General features: G+C 40.3%; 1 protein-coding gene across 4 annotated transcripts in view; it reads right to left on the bottom strand.

Moving 5' to 3' along the window:
* Positions 1-24,122, bottom strand: part of DCP1A (decapping mRNA 1A) — a 57,598-nt gene that overhangs the window by 23,222 nt on the left and 10,254 nt on the right. For all 4 annotated transcript variants that reach the window (XM_066244862.1, XM_066244864.1, XM_066244863.1 and 1 more), the window contains 2 exons: positions 6,654-6,720; positions 1,384-1,522 (listed from right to left, as the gene is read on the bottom strand). In XM_066244862.1, coding sequence (XP_066100959.1) covers positions 1,384-1,522; positions 6,654-6,720 — 206 coding nt within the window. The remainder of the gene's footprint in view (positions 1-1,383; positions 1,523-6,653; positions 6,721-24,122) is intronic.

A 24,122-nucleotide genomic window follows, 5' to 3' on the forward strand; every position in this document is an offset into this window, starting at 1 on the left:
TAACGTAGAGGCCAGAGTTAGAGTACAGCTGTTTGGGCAATACAGTTTTAAACAGTGCTTTTTAACATCCTGTTCCCTGATCTTTTGGTGAGGATTAGAAAAGAGGTAAAGTACTCTTAAAGAGGTAAATGTTAATAAAGAGTAAGGTGAGCACTGTGATTCTGCTGAAACAATGTGCAGCAGTGGAAACCTTCAACTGAATAACCAGGACAGCTCCGAGCCATAGGTTTGAGGGGCACTCAGGAAATGACTACTACTCGGCACACTAGGGATTGTTCTTAGATATGTACTGAACAATTAACTCGTGTCCACAGCTTCTACTTCATTCAACTTTGGGGAGAAAATGTTATCAGTTAACTTTTAAACTAAAATACAAAATGAGCCTGACCAGGCGGTGGCACAGTGGGTGGAGCGTTGGACTGGGACACGGAAGACCCAGGTTCAAAACCCCAAGGTCACCAGCTTAAGCGCAGGCTCATCTGGCTTGAGCATGAGCTCACCGGCTTGAGCAAGGGGTTACTTACTCTGCTGTAGCCCCTGGGTCAAGGCACATATGAGAAAGCAGTCAATGAACAACTAAGGTGCTGCAACAAAGAATTGATGCTTCTCATCTCTCTCCCTTCCTGTCTGTCCCTCTGTCACAAACAAACAAAATGAATTCTAGAAAAGTGTCTCAATATATATGTATATGTATATGTATATGTATATGTATATGTATATATACATATATACAAAATATATTTATACACACAAACACATTTTTTTTAAGTAAGAGGAGGGGAGATAGACTCCACATGCACCCTAACTGGGGTCCACCTGGCAACCCCATCTGGGATAGATGCTCGAATCAATTGTGCTATCCTCAGAGCCTTGGCTGATGCTCAAAATCAATTAAGCCACTGGCTGTAAGAGGGGAAAAGAAAGAGAAGGGAGAGGGAGGGGAAGAGAAGTAGATGGTCGCTTCTCATGTGTGCCTTGACCAGAGATTGGATCTGGGATGTCCACAGACCTGGCCTATACTCTATACATTGAGCAAATTGGCCAGGGCCCAGAATAGTTTTCAAAGACTACATAAATTCCTAAGACCTAGCAGAGACTGCAGGGAGAAGAAGAGGCATGAAGCTTTTTCAAAACTACTTGTTGCAGCTAATTTTTACACTCCAAAACCATTTTCTCCCATAGTAATTTTACCAAAAGGGAAAGAAAATTCATGACAAAGATCCTTAGGTAAGAAAACTTTATATCTTTTAGGTTTAAAACTAGAAGACATGCTATCTTTTTGAACTCTATTTCTGCTGGCCCTAGGAATGACTGCTCCAGTCCAGGAGCCCCTGCAGGTCTCCTCCCCCCACCTCGGTCCTTCAGGTTGGCGCGCAGTCTCACCCTCTCATACTCATCCTTGGCTCGGCTGAGCATCTCCAAGATATCGATGGGCCTGTGGTCACTGCAGCCGTTGGCCTGGCTGGGACTCTGCTTGTCCCGGGAAGCTTGCTGGGAGCGCCGTGTTTCCTCTTCTACCACCCTAGAAGAGGAAAACCAGGTTTTAGAAAGATTACACAGACACATCTGACCAAAGAACTCTTCTGGTGTTCATTTTCCAAGCATATAGGGGAAATGTCACAATAACACTGTTCTCACAACATAAAATACAGAGCCTTGGTTACCTTACACCAGAATATATAACTGACCAGTTCACCATTTTATTCACAGCACTGCCAACCAACATATTTTACTGTGAGGACAAAATATATAATTCCATTCTAGAGTTGTTGGAAACAGTACACTAAATACTCTACTAAATTATCGCCATTTTGTTTTTGAAGTATCTCAAAATTAGTCAAATTTACTGGTAATGTAAATTTGAAAATGGACAATCCCACCAAGATAAAGAAAGTCTGTAGAGCTGAACAAGTCACTGTGGAAAGTTTGTAATGAAATCACGCTAGCAAGAAGAAAGAAAGATTAGTTTCTTGAAAATAAAGGTTTTGGTGAATTGTCAAAAGTGAATGACGTTATAAGCAAGCAACAGGTTTGCTTTATTCTCTCCTTAAAAACCACTAAGTCAATACTGAGGTCATGGTGATTGTGGCAATGCTCTTTATTTTGACTGGTGCTGCTTAAGCTAATTCTGTACTTGAAAATAATAAAGAGTCAAGGGTCAAGAATATCACTTACAGGGCTGGGGTCTTTAAATCTGTGGGGTTCCATTTCTTAAGAATATTCTTTTTTGCCCTGGCCAGGTAGCTCAGTTAGAGCGTCATCCCAATACATCAAGGTTGTGGGTTCGATTCTGGTCAGGGCACATACATTATTCAGTGGTTAATTCTTCTATATGCCTTGATTAGGATGGAACCTGCAACCTTGGTGTATTGGGAGTGATGCTCTCTAACCAAATGAGCTACCTAGTCTGGGCCTATGCTGGTTATTTCTTAATGGTGGATTACAACCAATTTCACTTTTTTGGGTACTGTTCTTCATCTCCTATAACTAACAGGCACTCTTTTAATTCTTAGAAAAAATACTATTTAAAATGACATTTAATATTCAGCTATAGGCTACATCTGCCTGAACCTATCCTCATCAAAGACTTGGTCACACAGTTTGTTTCTACCTACCTCCTACCATGCTGCCTGGCTAGCCCATGCTTGTATTCACCTCTCTCCTGACCTGGACTAAATTTGTGCTGTTGGTTAAAAAGAACCCACTGTCCACCTGTGGAATAGGCACCTTACAAAGCTCATCACGGCTGAAAGCAGAAGCTGTTGGGCAATGACAAGGAAACCTCACATGCATGAGGCTTGAACTCTAAAACCTCTTCCAATCCAAACTCCGTGAAGAGGCGCCTTGCTTCTCTCCTTTCCTCTCAAATTTTCAAATATGCCCCTAAGACTATTTGTAAGATCAGATAAAGCTGACTTCCATAAGTTCTCCAAATTTTATAGTCTACAAAGGGAAACACTGAAACAGTTTTTGGCAGATTGGGTATTCTCTTTAGCAGAGTCAATGTTTATCAAGTCTAGCAGGTTTTCCACTTTGCCACTAAAGAACAAGAATTTCCAAATTTAGATACAGTATAGCTCTAGAAATTTGCTTGTTCTCCTAAATAATTTCTTAGTTTTTATAAACATCATTTGGAATAAGTCAATTTATTACTTGGATAATTTTTATTATATTAAAGCTGTCAAAACAAGTTTAACAGAATGGGCAGCGACAGGTGTATTTATTTATACACATACATAATATGCCAAAAAGAGCTTTACCTGTATTTCTGGTTAGCAGACATCACATTTTGAAATATGTAGCAAAGAGAGGCTTGTAAGCAGGCAAAGAAAGATAAAGTAGCCTTTTCTATCTCTGGTGTCTAGAATGTCATTTATCACAAAGTTAATGTTAACATATAAGGTATTCTCTTCAGCCATAAATAGGCCAGACACTTGAAAACTCACTACTGACAGTTTTAGGAGAGTATTCTCTAATCACTTGCAATGCCTCTTTGCTTCAAGTCAGGCAAGCTGAAAGCTTACGCAAATGTCTCTGTTCAGGGCATTTCTAGTGAAAAAATCCTGAATGGTATTTTCCCCCCTCTCTGCTTCCTCACTCTATTTTTGGATTCAGGACAATATTTTCAGACAGGCCTTTAGTCTTCAGCTTCATTTATCATCTGAAATTTTATAGTAGGGGTACCACTTGCCTTAATAGAGAAAATAAGCTCAAAATGGTTTCTTGTGAATAGCTGTTAGAACTAAAAAAGCCAGATTCGCTCACTCAGGAGGCCCCAAAAGCTCTCACTATGCAGGAAAAAATGTATATATACAGTTGACCATTAAACAACATGGGGGAAAAGGGTACTGATTCCCTGCACAGCTGAAAATCAGTGTATAGCTTTTGACTCTTCCAAAAACTTAACTCCTAATAACCTGTTGACTGGAAGCCTTACTGATAACAAAGGGTCGATTAACATATATTTTCTGTTGTAAGCTAGAGAAAAGAAAATCGTAAGGAGGCCCTGGCCTGGTGGCTCAATGGACAGTGTCATCCTGGTGCACTGAGGTCACATGTTCAATTCTGTCAGGGTAAGTATAAGAAGTAATCAATGAGTACTTAACTAAATGGAACAGCTAAGTGGAATAGTAATTTGGTGCTTCTCTCTTCCCCTCTTGCTCAATCAATGGAAAAGTTTAAAACACACACACACACACACAAAAAAAAAAACATGCCTGACTAGTAGTGACACAGTGAATAGAGCATTGGCCCAATATGCTGAGGACCCTGGTTCAAAACCCCGAGGTCACCAGCTTATAGCTTGAGTGTGGGGTCGCTGGCTTAAGCATGGAATCTCGACATGATCCCAAGGTCACTGGCTTAAGCTCAAAGGTCACTGGCTTAAGCAAGGCATCACTGGATCAGCTTGAGCTCTCCAGTCAAGGCAGTATGAGAAGCAGTCAATGCTAAAGTAAAGCAACTATGAGTTCATGCTTCTCATCTCTCTCCACCCTCTTCCTCCCTTCTTGTCTTCTCTCTCTCAAACAAAAACCTCAAGAAAACCAAACCAAAAATAAAACAAAAAATGTAAGGAAAAATAATACATTTATAGTACTGTATGTATTTATTTTAAAAAATTCACATATAAGTGGACTCCCAAGGTGCAAACCTGTGTTGTTCAAAAGCCAATTGTATTAATAAGAGACAAAATTTAGATATTAAAAAATATTCTGGGCCCTGGCCGGTTGGCTCAGTGGTAGAACATCGGCCTGGCATGTGGAAGTCCCGGGTTTGATTCCCGGTCAAGGCACACAGGAGAAGCACACAACTGCTTCTCTACCCTTCCCCTTCTCCTTTCTCTTTATCTCTCTCCCCCTCCCACAGCCAAGGCTCCATTGGAGCAAAGTTGGCCTGGGTGCTGAGGATGGCTCCACGGCCTCCACCTCAGGTACTAGAATGACTCCGGCTGCAATGGAGCAACACCCCAGATGGGCAGAGCATTGCCCCCGGTGGGCATGCTGGGATGCCAGGTGGATCCCAGTAGGGCACATGAAGGAGTCTATCTGGCTGCCTCCCCACTTCTAACTTTGGAAAAATACAAAAAAATAGAAATAAAAAAATCTGGATTTTAGGATAATTAAGAATCAACAAATCTTTTAGGTAGATAAAAGTAAGCTACTTTTGCAGTTACTTTTGAAACTACAAGAAAGTAGTCATCAAATAAATATTTATCTTTTTTAGAGAAAAGATACATAAAGAGAAAGTGTGGTTCCAGAGAGCCAACACATTTTCAGTATGAGTGACACAGGTTAAATGGAACAAACCTCAAGGGTGCACACAGAGGTTTACAGCCAGAGCAGGTAAAGCAGGAGGCTGCTAACATCCAATCAGGACACGTTAGCAGTCCTGATTTGAAACTTTATAGCCCTGGCCAGTTGGCTTAATGGATAGAGTATTGGCCCGGAATACTGACACTCTCGATTCAATTCCCAGTCAGGCACCTAAGAGAATTGACCATCTGCTTCTCTCCCCCTTTTCTCCCTCTTCCTCTCCCACAGCCAGTGGTTCAACTGGTTAGTGCATTGGCCTCAGACACTGAAGACAGCTTGGCTGATTTGATCATAGGTCCCAGATGGGGGTTGTTGGGTAGACCCCAGTTGGGGCACATGCGGGAATCTGTCTAGCTCCTCTCTTCTCACTTAAAAAAAACACAAATAAATAAAACCTTAGCCGCCTGACCAGGCAGTGGCGCAGTGGATAGAGCATCAGACTGGGATACAGAGGACCCCGGTTCGAGACACCAAGGTTGCCAGCATAAGCGTGGACTCATCTGGTTTGAGCAAAGCTCACCAGCTTGAGCCCAAGGTTGCTGGCTCGAGCAAGGGGTTACTGGGTCTGCTGAAGGCCCGTGGTCAAGGCACATATTAGAAAGCAATCAATGAACAATTAAGGTGTTGCAATGTGCAACGAAAAACTAATGATTGATGCTTCTCATCTCTCTGTTCCTGTCTGCCTGTCCCTGTCTATCCCTCTCTCTGACTCTCTCTGTCTCTGTAAAAAAAAAAAAAAAATTAAGTTCACTGAAAGAGGTAAACATGGATATGTGTTGTTCGCTATTGGCCATTGAACACAGTACTCATTATAGTGAAAATCTGGATAAAACCTAAAATCAGGTATGGTGGTTAGATTGTGCACTGTACATAGATATCCTCTGAAGCTAAGCAGTCTGACAGCACCAAACACATCTTTAACAGTAAGGTTCTCGTTAAATTACAATCCGTCTGCAGGACTGGATACAACACAGTCAGTGAAAATGCTACAGAGGGCTAATTAATGCTCTGGGAAAATGCTGTTGATGTGAAGAATAGGATGAACATACATATGATCCTATTTTTCTAAGAAGCAATCTACTACATCAACCTAATGTACAGAGGAAGAAAAAAGACTGGAAGTAAACAGACTAACATGCTAACACCCTCTTGGGGTAATAATAGGATTATACATAATTTTAGATTTGAGGCTTTTCTGTCTTTTCCAAATTTTGACAATAAACAGGAAATTAGGAGGGAAACACATAATACATTCTAGTAACAAACAAGTAGGGAGAAAATTAATTTTTCATCTGTCATATTATTAATTAAATCAATCTATGGAGTAATATAAATACTTACTCGGCCATAAGTTTGGCTATGCGGTGACAGTCATTCTTGTCATAAAACCAGATACTGTATATTGACACTTGAAAAACAAAGAGAAAAAAATGATAAGGGAAAATGAGGTGTCAACACATATGTATGTAATACCGTATTACCATGGAATGCCACAGAATTTATCATCAGACTCTCAAATTGTTAAAGTTTCCTCTAAAGCAGTGGTTCTCAACCTGTGGGCCGCGACCCCGGCGGGGGTCGAACAACCAAAACACAGGGGTCGCCTAAGTAAGGCTTGTAAAATGTATAATAAATATTTATTTTCCGATAGCTTTAGGCGATCCCTGTGTTTTGGTCGTTTGACCCCCTCCGGGGTTGCGGCCCACAGGTTGAGAACCGCTGCTCTAAAGGAAAAAAATGCCTTTCCCCAAAAATGTTTAATAAAATTAGGATAGGTAAAATATTCAGATGGAAATTACAAAAATAGTTGGGTTTTAGATATTGCCATATCTCACTGAACCTAAGATGTCATTAAGTGTAAGATGAACCATTATTTTATGTATTATCAAGAAAGAAAACTGATATCAATTAAACTAAGAATCAACAGGGACTGTAAGATGCATTCCAAACTCATAGTAAAATGTGGAAAAAAGGTCTTAATTATTGAAAACTAAAGTTTACCAGCCAAACACTAGAACCTTTGTGAGTCTCTTGAAACTTAAAATATAGACTATTATATGTCACAACAATAAAAACAAAGCTTTAAAAACAAATACCAGCTCCAGATCCATCCTATGATCAATTTGTCCATCGCATCTTTTTCCATCTTTTTTATTCCCAGTGTGGTGATCGGCACTAAGAAAGCCCACAACAAATATTTGATGAATAGATAAATGAACTTAATAAAGATAACACATAAAAACTATTGCTTACACTTTTTGGATATGGCAAAATAGAAATGCTCAATATATATGTCAAAATAAACATATGGGTAGGTACGGCTTATTGCTACCATGTGTACCCACTGTGACAGTTCTGTCCCAGGTTGTACTTCCTTTTATACCTCCAACCATTCCCTGGCACAGGAAAGGGCAGATATCATTATGCTTTCTTTAAAAAACTCAAATTATGGCTCTGAGCCAGGGGGCTCAGAGGTAGAGCGTCAGCTCGGCCTATGGATGGCCCGGGTTCAATTCCCGGTCAGGGAACACAGAAGTGCCCATCTGCTTCTCCACCTTTCCCCCTTCTCCCCACCTACCCACAGCCAGGGTTTGAGCTAAGTTGGCCCTGGGTGCTGAGGATGGCTCCACAGCCTTGCCTGAGGCATTAAAATATAAAATAGCTCAGATGCCAAGGAATGGAGCAGCAGCAGCAGATGGGTACAGCATTGCCTGGTAGGGGGCCTGTGGGGTGGATTACAGTCGGGCAGGTGCATGTAGAAGTCTGTCTCTCTGCCTTCCTGACTCTCAATAAAAACAAACAAACAAAAACCCACACAAAAAAACAACCCCCAAAACTCAATTTATAATTTTGATAAAATTGTAGCTTCACATGCATTGTAAAAAAGAGGTTGCGTGTGAGCTTTGTTTCCTCCAATTGAAACATTCTGTAAAATTGTAATTGAATATCTCAACCAGGCTACTGACAATGATACAGTCAAGATACAGAACATTTCTACGGCTACAAGGATCCCTGCTGCTCTTTTATAGCCACACTCACCTCCCATGGTCTCCCACTCCATCTCTGACCACTGGCAAACACTATTTCTACAACGTATCATTTAAAGAATGCCATATAAATGAAATGACATAGTATACAACTTTTTGATACTGACTTTTCTGACAACATAATTCCCCTACCATTCATCCAAGTTGTTGCTAACACCAACAGTTCTTCCCCTCTTCCTTTTATTTTCTGAGTAGTATTTCATGGTACAGATGTACCAATTTGTTTAACCATTTACCTGTTGCAGGACATTTGAGGTGTTTCCAGTTTTTGGCTCTTATGAATAAAGCTGTTATGAATGTTTGTGTACAGGTTTTTGTGTGAACCCAAGTACTCATTTCTTTGGGTTAAATGTCTGAAAGTACAGTTACTGAGTCATAGCATTTGCGTGTATAGTTTAGTAAGAAACTTAAACTGATCCCAGAGTGGCTGTGCTATCTTATACTTCTACCAGCAATGTATGAGATCTGTTTTTTCTGCATTCTTACTAGTGGGTATACTTATGTAAGTCTATTTCTAAACTATTCTTTTTTTTTTTTTTTTTTCCATTTTTTTTTTTTTTTTTAGGAGAGAGAGAGGTAGAGAGAAGGGGGGAGGAGCTGGAAGCATCAACTCCCATATGTGCCTTGACCAGGCAAGCCCAGGGTTTTGAACCGGCGACCTCAGCATTTCCAGGTCGATGCTTTATCCACTGCGCCACCACAGGTCAGGCTCTAAACTATTCTTTCGAATTTATTTATCGCTCCACCAATATTTGGAATAAAGCCCATCTGGGGCATTGTTTTCTATTTCTTTTCTATCTATTGTTGAATTTGCTAATATTTGGTTGAAGATTTTTTTCATTTAAGCTCATGAGGGATAATTGTACATAGCTTTTTATTTTTATTTTTTTTAAAATTTGATTTTAGTGAGAGAAAAAGAGACAGGAACATCAGTCTATTCCGGTATGTGCCCTGACCAGGTATCAAAAGGGCAACCTCTGTACTTCAGGAAGATGTTCTAACCACCAGGGCCATATGGCCAGGGTGGGTATATAGCCTTTAAAAATTTTTTTGTACTGTTTGTTTGTTTTTTGTTTTTTCTGGATATCACAGTAATACTGGCTTATAAAAATCAGTTGAGATGTGTTCCTTCCTTTTCTGTTTCCTGGAAGGATAAAATTAGTGTAAATCTTCTTTAAATTCTCCATTAAAACCATTTGGGCCTGGAGATTTCCTTTTCCTGAGCCTTTAAATTATGAATTTAATTTCTTTAATGAAATAGGATTATTCATATTATGACTGTAAAGTTGTTTGTTGTTTACAGTGTGCTCTTCTTATTGCTTTAGTCTGGAGGATCTGTTGTAATAGCCACTATTCCACTATTTCAATCTGATACTGGTAATTTGTCTTCTTTTTGTTGGACTTGCTAAAGGCTTATTAATTTTATTGACTTATTTTCAAAGAACCAGCTTTTTGTTTCACTGATTTAGCTGTTCTCTATTTTCAATTTCATTGATTTCTGCCACCGTCTTTATTTTCCTTATTTATGTATGCTTTGAGTTTATTCTGCTTTTCTATTTCTAATTTCTTGAGGTGGGAATTTAGCAGGCTCTCAACCAGTGCTGCCTGAGGGTGGAGAGAGTTTCTCCTGGTTAGGCTACCTGGTGTGCCTCTGGGGAAAGGGAGCCTTTACAGATGAATGCCTCCAGGCCAGGCTGGTTGTGATTCGACTCTTACTTGCTCGCACCACCTTCCTTTTCCAGAAGGCTGAAAAAGTACTCTCCTGGTGGACACTACCGTTCCCAGAGCTTCCAATCTTTTCTACCAGTGTTGCTGCGCCCACCTGGTATTGTTGGCAAGATTCCCATTAGGTTTAAGGGAAGAAGGAGCTGACCTGGGCCACATTCTGTTGCACGGCTAGATGGAGGCTGAGAAACACCAGGCCTGAATTCCCTTATTCTATAGGGAGAGAAGGTATATGACTCCCTGCTGTGTCTGTCAGTTCGGGTCCTAAATCAGCTAGTCTTCCTCTTCCCACCTTTCAGAATTTTCCTGATTGCCTCTTATGTTATTTCTGAATTTTATACTTTACAGGGAGAAGCAAAGGGAAACAAGTCTATGTCATTTTTAAAAAATCAAAAGTCTCATTATGTTTTTTTATGGATGGAAAACTGAGGCTCGTGGGAAGACTAAGTGACTTACTAATAAATCAGAGAAAATGAATTTTTCTATTGTCACTATAAAGTGCAGTAAAACATTATTGATATACAGAGTGAGTAATGGTGGCTTCATTTTAATAAATGATGAGCACAAACAGGAATTTTTCTTTACCCTGTTTACAAAGGGGCTGAAAGCTTCGCTGGCAGAGAATCCCCCCAATTACTTTAAAACTACCCTAAATTGTCAGACCTCATGTCTGGCCATGTGTCCAGCAGTTGACTGGATGCACTACCATGAGGCAGCTGAGGCTGGCTTTTGTTTTCCAAGTATTTGAACCTCTGTGAATAGTTCTCCATGCTTGAAACTCATTTGCATAGTCCCTATTCTGTTCACAGAACTTCAAAACACTACCAATGTTTCAAACAGGATCAATGTCCAATAAATAACAAGTAATTTGATTTATTTTACGTGATGCAAGTCAACAGATTAAATTTAGTTTTGACAGCCCAACAGAAGAGCACAGAAGCAGCCTCATTGCAGAGGAGATAATTACGTATTATCTACAGCTAATGACTCCTCCAACTTACAGTAAATCAGATTGGGCTATGAAAAGAGTCCATATATGGCAATTACACGCACTCGCGTTACTTTAAATATGCTTCTTCCAACCTTGGCTAAAGAAAATCCAAAACACAAAAGTCCTAACACAAATGATTCCAGTCTTCCTTTAATGCACATAGCCACACAACTTATAGTGATGAAAAAATGTTTGTGATAAGCAATATGCCAGGCTCAGAAAGGAAAAGAGAAACACACTTTTTTTTTTTTGACTAAACAGAGGTATTTAAGTATGTTTTCATAGGGAGTTGTAAACCAAAATCTTAGGAAAAAATTCCAGATCAATAATCAAAATAAATCCATCAAAGCTGTCAACTTAAGACAAATCTTCACTTAGGTCCACCCTTTCCTTTGAAGAAATACACTATGACTTAGAAACAAGACACATGCTTTCCGTTCTTGCACATTATCAAGTAAACTGCCAAAATGAGCCAAACACTTTCAAAGGCATGTTTGCAGAAGAAATAAAGATAAGGAAGCCATAACGATAGCTTAATGGGTAAGGATAAGAGTCACACTCAATTCTGCCAAAAGCAGACCTGCAGAGGTTCAGATACCATCCAAGAATCAGCCCTGTCTGCCAACATATCAAATGCTCAGTGCATGCAACTGGCAAGAAGGCCCAAAGACCTGCCACTGAGCCTGTCACTGTCACTACTGAGGAGAGACAGACAGGTTCGCCAGATAGCTAAACCTGCGGAACTTGTCTCCAAACCAAAGCTTTGCCTTCTTCCCTCAAAACAACATACACCGTAAGGCCCAAAACATTCTGTCAACAATTCACTTGCTTAAACAACTTGAAATAATTTTCCTTGATTAACTATACCACAGAGGATATGGGAATATGGAAAGACGGTACTACTTTGCTATGGCGAATAATGATGGCATCCTGTATTGTAAATGGCCTTTCTCAAGGTGAAAGCACACTAATTATTTATTGGATACCCACCATATATAGTGGGTGTCAACTGCTGTCTCAAGTAAGTCATGTTGAACAGGGAAGTCACTGAAGAGACAGGAGGTGTGACAGGGCATTTAATTATCATTAACTTGTATGTTCATGAAAAATATCAAGATGCAGAAAAGGATATCCAAAATTAAACGTTTCCTTTTCTTTTCAAATGACTGCCCTCTTCTTTTGAAAGTGTGAAAAATAAGACTGACAAAGATGAAAGGTATTTGGATTATTTAATATTGGGGAATTTTAAGAAGCTGAGGCAAGAGTTTTCTATTTCCCTAGACAGCCTGTTTGAACACCCAGTGGCCTATTATGATTCAGTGTGATACTTCACTCTGCTTCTCATCTGGAGTGGTACATGGCCTACACAAGGTCAAAGAAATCCACATTCATTTGGAGTCTTTATAAAATCCCTTAGACTTCTGGAGATCCTGTGAAATGTCACAAAAACAGCTGGGAATCACTCATATGAACATGTTGTCTTTTTGATTCATTTATTATTTAGATTTGACCTACTTTCTAACAGGATTTGAAGAGGCCAGAGATTTTCTCAGTATGGTGCCAAGCACAAAAGGGGGTTTGATAAAAGCCTTTTGGCTATGGTGTTCAGAGAAACAAAATTTCTAAAGACAACAATGCCAAAGTCCCCTATACTAGGAAAAAAAAAACAGGAAAAAGGGCTCTGAACACAGAGAAAAACATTTCCTCTAGACACAAGGAAGACCCTTCTGATTATGAGAATCATGTAAGAATGGGACAGATTACATAAACATAAGCCTGCCTTGGCAAGTGAGAAAGCAAATGCCTCTGCCTTGACAGATCATTTACGACAAGAATAAGCCTGGTGGTTCCACAGCAACATCACAAGGTTGGGAAAGAGAAGAGAAAGGCTCTGAGGTGGGGTCAGAACACACCATACAGGTGATGTGGCAGGTGGCAACCAGGCAGGTGAGGAAATGCCACGTGTCTATAAGGCTGGTAGATGTGCTTTAATTACCTTAGCACAGAGGTCCCCAAACTGTGGCCCCCTGAGGCCATTTATCCGCCCCCGCTGCACTTCCAGAAGGGGCACCTCCTTCATTGGTGGTGAGAGGAGCATAGTTCCCATTGAAACACTGGTCAGTTTGTTGATTTAAATTTACCAGGCCCTGGCCGGTTGGCTCAGTGGTAGAGCGTCGGCCTGGCGTGCAGAAGTCCCAGGTTCGATTCCTGGCCAGGGCACACAGGAGAAGCGCCCATCTGCTTCTCCACCCCTCCCTCTCTCTTTCCTCTCTGTCTCTCTCTTTCCCTCCTGCAGCGAGGCTCCATTGGAGCAAAAATGGCCCGGTCGCTGGAGATGGCTCCTTGGCCTCTGCCCCAGGCGCTAGAGTGGCTCTGGTCACGGCAGAGCGTCGCCCCCTGGTGGGCGTGCCGGGTGGATCCTGGTCGGGCGTATGCGGGAGTCAGTCTGACTGTCTCTCCCCGTTTCCAGCTTCAGAAAAATACAAAAAAAAAATAATAATAAATTAAATTTACTTGTTCTTTATTTTAAATATTGTATTTGTTCCATTTTGTTTTTTTACTTTAAAATAAGATATGTGCAGTGTGCATAGGGATTTGTTCATAGTTTTTTTTATAGTCCGGCCCTCCAACGATCTGAGGGACAATGAACTGGGCCCCTGTGTAAAAAGTTTGGGGACCCCTGCCTTAGCAGCTTACTCCTTTTGGCAAAAAGACCACATATCTTAAAACACCACTGAACACTAACATTGTAGAGATAGAACCCACTTTAAAATATTTAAATTGTAGCCTGACCAGGCGGTGGCGCAGTGGATAGCGTCAGACTGGGATGTGGAAGACCCAGGTTCAAGACCCCAAGGTTGCCAGCTTGAGCGTGGGCTCATCTGGTTTGAGCAAAAATTCACCAGCTTGGACCCAAGGTCGCTGGCTCAAGCAAGGGGTTACTTGGTCTGCTGAAGGCCTATGGTCAAGGCACATATGAGAGAGCAATCCATGAACAACTAAGGTGTTGCAATGCACAATGAAAAACTAATGATTGATGCTTCTCATCTCTCCGTTCCTGTCTGTCTGTCCCTGTCTATCCCTCACTCTGACTCTCTCTGTCTCTGTAAAAAAAAAAAAAAAAATTGCCTGACCTGTGGTGGCGCAGTGGATAAAGCATCAACCTGGAAATGCTGAGGTCGCCGGTTCGAAACCCTGGGCTTGCCTGGTCAAGGCACATGTGGGAGTTGATGCTTCTGGCTCCTCCCCCCTCCTATCTATCTCTCTCTCTCTCTCCTCTCTAAAAATGAATAAATAAAATTAAAAAAAAAATTGTAAATTGTAAATATCTATATATTGAACACTGATTAAAAGATTTGGGCCAGGTAATTTAAAAATGTTAGTCTGCAAGCTCTTTGTTTTTCTTTATTTTTTGTATTTTTCTGAAGTGAGAAGTGGGAAGGAAGAAAAACAGACTCCCGCATCCCGCATGCACCTGACCGGGATCCACCCAGCATGCCCATCAGGGGGCAATGCTCTGCCCCCCTGGGGCGTTGCTCCATTACAATCAGAGCCATTCTAGCGCCTGAGGCAGAGGCCATGGAGCCATCCTTAGCACCCAGGCCAACTTTGCTCCAGTGGAGCCTTGGCTATGGAGGGGAAGAGAGAGATAGAGAGAAAGGAGAGGGGGAAGAGTGGAGAAGCAGATGGGCACTTCTGTGTGCCCTGACTGGGAATCAAACTTGAGACTTCCACCTGCCGGGCTGACGCTCTACCACTGAGCCAACCAGCCAGGGCTGGTTTGTTATTTTAGAACTTGGTCCCCCCTCTAAATTAAATTAAGTCAAAATATTTACCAGCAATATTGCTTCCACAATATCTGTTAACATAATCTCAGTATAGGATCCAGACACATGAAATGATTGCTGAACTTTTTTAGGAATTAAGAAAATAAACCTAAGAATATCACAACTGATCATTTCTACTTATAAATTTTTGTTCTTAAATAACACAGCACATCTCACGAGGGTTTTATCTCTGCTGTTAGGATTTACTGCCATTATTGCTACACAGTAACCGCCACTCCCTAAGTTAGGAGAACATCCCCTAAGTGTAAGCAGCAAGTGGCCCTGCAAATATCATTTTTATGTATCATCAGGAACAACAAAGGGTGGGAAGCATGGCTCTGGGCCTCCATGGAATTGGGTTCTTGTTTCCTGGGCTTCTAAAAATCTACAGTTAGGGCTTTGGAATACAGGTCAGATAGCAGTGTAAGAAAGAAGGCAACTTCTCTTCTCTCCTTTCCCTAACCTCTCACCTACATATAATCCTGTCAATTTTTTAAGAGGTCATCCAAACTGGGGTTGTAAGGCAAATGCCCACAGGGTATAAAAACCTAAGGGGTGGAATCCGTGAGGCTGTGGTGAGACGTCCTTCACAGCTTTGGCCATCAGCATTTGCAGGAACGCAGGTGCTGCGTCATCACATGCCATTTTGTCACAAGAAAAGGTAAAATTCCAGGTGTAGGAGTCTGTGTGTAAAATATCCTAACTTTTAAAAATCGGTAGCAAATGCTTATCCTAGTCTTCCTTTTTTTTTTTTTTTCTTCCAATTTTCTGAAGCTGGAAACAGGGAGAGACAGTCAGACAGACTCCCGCATGCGCCCGACCGGGATCCACCCGGCCCGCCCCCCAGGGGGCGATGCTCTGCCCATCCTGGGCGTCGCCATATTGCGACCAGAGCCACTCTAGCGCCTGGGGCAGAGGCCACAGAGCCATGCCCAGCGCCCGGGCCATCTCTGCTCCAATGGAGCCTTGGCTGCGGGAGGGGAAGAGAGAGACAGAGAGGAAAGCGCGGCGGAGGGGTGGAGAAGCAAATGGGCGCTTCTCCTGTGTGCCCTGGCCGGGAATCGAACCCGGGTCCTCCGCACTCCTAGTCTTCCTTTTAAAAAAAGAAAAAGCTGAGCATGCCTGTGAGCAGTGCCTGTGTAAGCAGTGCAGCTCTACCCGGACCGTCCAGGGCACCGGAACCTCAGTGCTCCGTCTGGAGGCTCACTCTGCCAGCTCCAGGCTGGCTCCAAATCTTCCTGGACTAGTGTTATTCAATCTTTACCTCCACAATGAACTTCATCATGTAAACACAGGTGAAAACCTATACACATATACATTAAGAACACATTTCTACCCCTTAGCAACAATTGTTGCTTTCTATGAATTCTCAAAGAGAAAATATTAGAGATAAATGGTGTGGTGTGGCTAACTTTTAAAATCTTAATAACATCATAATATAAAAAAAAAATATTGCTTTTTACCTGACAACACTATTGTAGGGGGGGAAAAGCCAGTAATTTACAAGGCATAATGAAGAGAATTTGCTTTGAAAATTCTAAAATGTTTATGGACTCCCAAAGTTAACAAAAGGCACCTGGTAGAGGTTCTACTGGAATACTAAGCAGCAGCCCACAGCAGATAGAAAGCAATTCAGAGTTCTGAAATGTCTGACCTAATAGTGTCTCCCAGGTCAGCCTCAGAGTCTAAGTCACTGTATTTTCATAGTGTTTTTACCTCTTCAATCTACAAATGTGGCAACAGCAAGGCTCTTTCCTTATCATAGTCCAGAAGACCAGACTAATGCAGTTGCCACAGATCCTTTCTCCCTCACTGATTACAGAAACTACCCACCACAGCAGTGCTGCTGCTGATGGTGGAAGACGGACTGCCTTTCCTCAGGCTAAAAAGCCCTGTGCCGAATTCAAAGATCACAAAGAATGAACTGTGGAACTTTAAAAATTGTTTATAAATTCCTCTTTGAGTTAGGAGGTAGAACTCACATTTTTTGACTTGACAAATTATAAACTTCTCTTGCAAGGAAATTGCCAGCACTGTGCTTTAAGTCTGAAGATTCATGCCAAATGCCAACAGCCACCTACCATCTCTCCTGTTCTGAGTCTTGCCCTTGAACTGAGAAAGGACAAGCAGAGAGAGAGAGAGAGAGAGAGAGAGAGAGAGAGAGAGAGAAAGGGCATATACTACAGTATTTCTTCTAAAACTTTCCATTTGGCAGCTGCACTTTCAACACTATGGAAATGAATCTCCCTGCTTTTTCTAGTGATTTAATTTTAATTAAAAAATCTCAATATCAAGGTACTGATGCCCGATACAAAGGAAAAGTTGTAAGTGAAGTGGAAACAAAGAGGTACTTCTCACAGGCCTCTGGAGGTAAGTTCTTTAAAATGTTCAAAAGTAATAATATTTTTATTTTCAGTTGTTCTTGTTATGGTGATTTTTTTGTTGTTAAGCAGGTTATGGAGCAATATACTTTTGTTCATTTTCCCAGAAGTACTTTTGGATATAGAAAACATTTAAAAATATAAACATGTAGAGTTGTTCTTGTCTCTCTGGTGACAGATTTTCATTATTACTAGCCTAATCATTCAAATTTACAACTGAAAACTCTCAAATTACAGATTTTAAGAAATGAATTTTTACCATTAATTAACAGGGTTGTTTTAGGAATTAGCATAGCACTGGGATTAATACAGTAGCATATTTTATTAAGGGTCTTGACCCTTACCCAGAAAGGCAGAGCTCTGGTACTAGAAGTTCTAACCAATTTTATGACTTCTACTTACAATTTTCTAAAAAAATACAATAGAACCTAAGGACAAATAAAATTCTTTAAAGCATACAATAGTTTCAATCGAAATGGTATACAGCACCTGGTAAGTGCTTGGCAAGTGACAGATATTTAATAAATATCCCCAAATTAAGACATGTGTCTGAGTTAAAGCTTGTCTGTTTAACAACAAAGGAGCCCTGGCTGGGTAGCTTGGCTGTTAGTGCATTGTCCTGATACACCAAGGTTGCGGGTCCAAACCCCCAGTCAGAGCACATACAAGAATCAATCATAAATGCATAAATAAGTGGAATAACAAATCGATGACTCTCTCTCTAAAAATCAATAAACAATAATTTTTTAAAAAACAAAGACAATACTGAAATAGTTTTTGAAAAAGAAAATTATTACATGCCAGAGTTGGTTTTGTAGATCTTAATCGTCCACAAACCTTTATCTTACTACTTTCAATTAACCAAGTTATACTGTAAACTGTTTAAATGTAAAAAAACCAGTTTTGCTTGCTTTTAGCATTTTGTTAATTCAAACACCAAAATTTTGATTAAAAAAAAAATTGCCCAGCATCTACCTTACAAAATATCCTTGGAGCATTTCATAACAAAGTCATAAGTATATCCTATGTACACAAAAAATCCAGGTTACCACTTTCATTCTGAGAGGAGCCCAGAGAATTGGAAATCAAAGGACTCCTGACACTGGTCTTGGGGAAAAGATCCTTCTCAGAGAAACATACTTAGTGAGGTATGCTGCTTATAGCAGGTGCTCGCCAAATGCCTGCCAAAGGAGCAGTGAATAATAGAAATACATATTTCTTCACTGCAGAAAACTGGTCTGTGGAGATAAGTATCCTATGATGAGGTCAAATGTACAGATCGTGCATCTGCTTTTTCAGAGGCCGGTCTCTATATGGAGAACTAACTGTCCTAGTACCATTTACTAAATAGAACATTCCTCTCAGAATTGTCTCTAGGTAGGATGGGGGTCAGATTTTAAACTACTGACCTAATAATTTTATTGTTTGTGAGTCCATTCAGATCTATTTTATTCCTAAGTTAGTTTTGTTATACTGTTTTTTCCAGGAAACTATATAATTAAGCTTTCAACTTTCAGGAAAAAAGTTCATAGTGGTTTCTGTTTTTTAAAAACTGTGTATTCTCTACCTTTAGTTGCTGTATATATAGGGTTCGTATATATATCTCCTGTGTGTGTGTGTGTGTGTGTGTGTATATATATATATTCCTAATATTGCCTAGTATGCCTTCCCTCACTCTTTTTTTTGTGGTTGGATCAAACATGTCATAGGGGAGTTGCGTATTTTTAAAAATTTTGTGGATTTGCTCTATTGTAATGACTACTTTCTCCAATTTATACTCATCTATATTTTCCTTCATCTTAACTCCCAGTATAATTTATAGATTTTTAATATTCTGTATGTATTTCTGATATATACTAGGTACATACCAGTTTGGATTTGCTTTATCTTCTAGGTAATTTACTCCTTTTATCATTGTGTGGTAAATTTACCCCTGATATTTTTACCTTAGAATCTATCATGTCTGATTAATATCACCTTGTTTGGTTGGTTGCCCGACATATCTCATTCTATTCCTTTTAATTTTTAATCTTTTTTTTTTTTTTTTTTTTTTACAGAGACAGAGAGTCAGAGAGAGGGATAGATACGGACAGACAGATAGGAACGGAGAGAGATGAGAAGCATCAATTATTAGTTTTTCGTTGAGCGTTGGGACACCTTAGTTGTTCATTGATTGCTTTCTCATATGTGCCTTGACTGTGGGGCTACAGCAGACTGAGTGACCCCTGCTTGAGCCAGCGACCTTGGGTCCAAGCTGGTGAGCTTTGCTCAAACCAGATGAGCACGTGCTCAAGCTGGTGACCTCGGGGTCTCGAACCTGGGTCCTCTGCATCCCAGTCCGATGCTCTATCCACTGCACCACCGCCTGGTCAGGCTCTATTCCTGAACTTTCAACATTTCCAGGTATTTGAGTTTTAAGACTTTTGAAAGCAGCACAATTTGCAAATTCTGTATCTTTACTGAATTTCAGAATATGTCTTTCAACTGGCAGGTTTAGCTCACTTAACATTTTTTCTAATTACGGATTTATTTCTGACATTTTACTTTGGGCTTTCTATTTGCTGTGGTTTCTATTTATTTTATTCCAATCCTGCTTTGTACTGGTTTAAAAGTTAAGACATTCTATTTATTATGCAGTGTTTACCCTGAATCTTTTGAACACACACAGCTGGATTTGAAAGTCTGTGATTAACCACTTACCTCACCTCCATCTTAGGCTGCTTTAAATTTCAACAGCTTTTATGTTATTGCTGTCTAGTATTATTCTTCACCTTTTTAATACCACTACTCAAACTAGTAATTTTATTGTTTTATACAGTCACTGATTATTGTGATTTACCTCCTTTTCTTTGTTCATTATTTCTTAAATTTCATTTCCTGTTTCTGTGCTCTTTTTCTTACTCTTAGACTATATAACCTTTAGAACTGCACCATTAAATTTAAATAAATACAATTAAAAATTTAGTGTCACTAGGCACATTTTAAATGCTCAATAGTGACATGTGGCTAGTGGTTCCCATACTGGACAGTGTTGCTTTAGAACAGGGGTCCCCAAACTGCGGCCCCGAGGCCATTTATCCACCTCCGCCGCACCTCCAGAAGGGGCACCTCTTTCATCAGTGGTCAGTGAGAGGAGCATAGTTCCCACTGAAATACTGGTCAGTTTGTTGATTTAAATTTACTCGTTCTTTATTTTAAATATTGTATTTGTTCCCGTTTTGTTTTCTTACTTTAAAATAAGGTATGTGCAGTGTGCATAGGGATTTGTTCATAGTTTTTTTTATAGTCCAGCCCTCCAATGGTCTGAGGGACAATGAACTGGCCGTGTAAAAAGTTTGGGGACCCCTGCTTTAGAAGTAAGTGCCTTCAGCAACAGTCTACTTGGGATAGCTGTTTTTGTTGAAAAAGTCTTTATTTTGTTCTCTTGAATTACTGAATGTTTTCCCCTCAGTATTCTCAATACATTATCCTATTGTCTTCCAAATTCAGTAGCTGCCACTAAATAGTCTGTCTAGTTGTTACTCTTTGTAAATAATCAATGTCAGGCAACCTTTGGCTGCTGCTGTTTCTTTGCCTTTGATGATTCACCTTGTGTTCAGGTTTCTATTTATTACGCTTGGGGATTTATTCTACTGCCTACATCAGAGATTTCTGTGTTTCATAGATTTTGGAAAATTCTCAATCTCTTCAGATGCTACCTCTCTAAATTTTATCATTCTGAAATTCTTCTGTCATCTGTTAAGACTTTCCAATTTCATTCTCTCTGTCATACTTTTCATCTTTCCCATTCTGGGATGCAGTCTGAATACTTTCTTTAAATGTCTCTTCCAGTTTCCTAATATTCTTTCTAATGTTGAGTCCAGGTACAGATTTTATTTCAATAATTAAAAATTTAATTGCTAGAAATTTTACTTAGTTATTTTTTATACCTGTCATTTTATTTTACAATCTAAACCTGACATTTATATCCATTAAAGTCTCTATCTGGTCATTTCATTAACTAAAATTTTTGGGAAGGGTTGGTTAATCCTGTTGTCTGCTATATCCTACCTCTTATTGACTATAAATTATTTCCTTATATATTTAGTAATTTTGAAGCATGAAACTTATTAATGCAATCCCTGGGCAATTTAAGGATGTGTCCTTCCAGAAGGGTTTTGCATTTGCTTTGGTCAGGTGTCCTAGAGTACTCACCAGTTGAGGATTAATTATACATTAATTTTTTGGCCTAGGTAAGAAATTACACCAAATGCATGATACAACTTAAACTCCAAATCTGAATGAGGAAAGGCTCATGGTTACAATTTTTAGGGGAGACATTTGCCCTCTAACTCAGCCCAGACTGAGGTAAATAAGCTTGCCTATCATCTTCCTAGTTGGTGGGCCAATAATTTATTATTATGTAGCTTAGTAGGGGACCTGGATGTATGCTGGTGTGTCTCAGCTCCAACTCTGCACCTCATTAGTACTCAAGATCTTGTCTCCTGATCCCCTGTAATTACAATGGAGTATTTGTATTAAGGACAGCTCCCCATCCCCAAGAACCCCTGAACAGCTAGCAGCCAGAGTCAGCTCACAGGCTTTCCAGTTTAGCTTCCAGCCTTTACTTTGATGCCGGCCCATTGCAATATCCACCATTTCCTTTTTGGCTAAGCTTGCATCTAATATTTCATATAGCATTTCTAAGTGTAGGAAGAAGATTTTTCTGTCATTCTGCTGGGCAGGAGTTGAGGGATATTTTCCTTTTTTTTTTTTTTTTTACAAAGACAGAGTCAGAGAGAGGGACAGATAGGGACAGACAGTCAGGAACAGAGAGAGATGAAAAGCATCAATCATTAGTTTTTTGTTGTGACACCTTAGTTGTTCATGGATTGTTTTCTCATATGTGCCTTGACCGTGGGCCTTTAGCAGACCGAGTAACCCCTTGCTCAAGCCAGCGACCTTGGGTTCAAGTTGGTGAGCTTTGCTCAAACCAGATGAGCCCACGCTCAAGCTGGCAACCTTGGGGTCTTGAACCTGGGTCCTCTGCTCTATCCACTGCGCCTGGTCAGGCGAAGGATATTTTCTTTGATGTGCCTATGCCATACAACGCCTAGAAGTTCAGTCTACAAAGAATGATTTTATAATCCAGCTAGTAAAATGGATTGTTTATAAATGAAAACAGAAGGTCAGCAGATTGGTAGTAATGCATATGTTTACAAAGCAAAGGAACTATTTTTTTTTCTAACTAACCAGAGATAAAATTTAAACTCTCACCAATTTTTTTTTAGGGAGATTAAAACATTATTATATTAATATAAAGTTTTAGCCAGGAGGGTGCTATGTGTTCCACTATTCTGACAAAAAAGAATACCATGCTTTACTACACTTATTGGGGTGATCATTTCATAAGTCATATAAATATCTAATCACTACATTGTAGAACTGAACCATAATATTGCATGCCAACTATAACTGAAAAAAAAAATTATAAAAAATGAACACCATGACTTACTGATCAGAATTGCTCCTGTTGAGCTTTAAAAAATTTGTACCCTCTAAGATTTCCCATTTTAACATATATATACTTTCAACTTGTCATAGCTCAGGCTGTCTAGTAATGGCCCCTTCAACATCTAAAAATAATATCTGTAAAGATAAGCAGAGTCCCCCGTTTGTTATGCTAGTCAGAAGGGATGGGAAGTCTAACCTATGGTGGCATAGTGGATAGAGCGCTGACCTGGAATGCTGAGGCCGCCAGTTCGAAACCTCAAACTTGCCTGTTCACAGGTATATTTGAGAAGCAACAACTATGAGTTGATGCTTCCCACTCCTCCCCCACTGCCTTGCTCACTCTCTCTCTCTCTAAAATCAATAAATAAAATCTTAAAAAAAAAATCAAAGGGACCAGAGGGAAAGGGGATGACAGAATGGGATAAACTTGAAGGCAAGGGGGAGGGTGCTGTAGGAAAGGGAGCAAGGGGGATGTTGAAGGGAATATGGGGGGAAGGGGAGATGCATTCAGGGTGACCCTAGAATCTATGTAAACACAATTAATTAAATTAAAAAAATGAAGTGATAAGAAGAAACCCACTATGGGCCTGGGTCATGAAAGAACCAGAATAATATCAAAGTTTTCATGAAACCTTTCACTAATAAGATCATTTTACTTCAGTCCAAGATGGAGATGTGGTCTTTAATATGTTATGTTTGTTGCCTGACCAGGCGGTGACGCAGTGGATAGAGCGTTGGACGTGGATGCGTAAGACCCAGGTTTGAGACCCCGAGGTCGCCAATTTGAGCATGGGCTCATCTGGTTTGAGCAAAAGCTCACCAGCTTGGACCCAAGGTTGCTGGCTCGAGCAAGGGGTTACTCAGTCTGCTGAAGGCCTGCAGTCAAGGCATACATGAAAAAGCAATCAATGAACAACTAAGGTGTCACAGGGAAAAACTGATGACTGATGCTTCTCTCTCCATTCCCATCTGTTTGTCCCTATCTATCTCTCTCTCTGTAAAAAAAAAAAAAAAAAAGGCATGTTTGTTAAGTGTTTGACAAAATGCCTCCACAAAATGATACCCTTTTAAGAAACATAGGTCAGAACAGTGGTTTAAATGATTTATCCAAGATTATAGTCAGTAAAATGGCAAAGCCAGCCCTGGTCGGTTGGCTTAGTGGTAGAGCATTGGCCTGGCGTGCAGGAGTCCCGGGTTCGATTCCCAGCCAGGGCACACAGGAGAAGCACCCATCTGCTTCTCCACCCCTCCCCCTCTCTTTCTTCTCTGTCTCTCTCTTCCCCTCCCGCAGCCAGCTGAGGCTCCACTGGAGCAAAGTTGGCCCCGGTGCTGAGGATGGTTCCATG

The sequence above is a fragment of the Saccopteryx bilineata genome, chromosome 10, assembly GCF_036850765.1.
Source record: "Saccopteryx bilineata isolate mSacBil1 chromosome 10, mSacBil1_pri_phased_curated, whole genome shotgun sequence".
Taxonomy (NCBI): Eukaryota; Metazoa; Chordata; class Mammalia; order Chiroptera; family Emballonuridae; genus Saccopteryx; species Saccopteryx bilineata.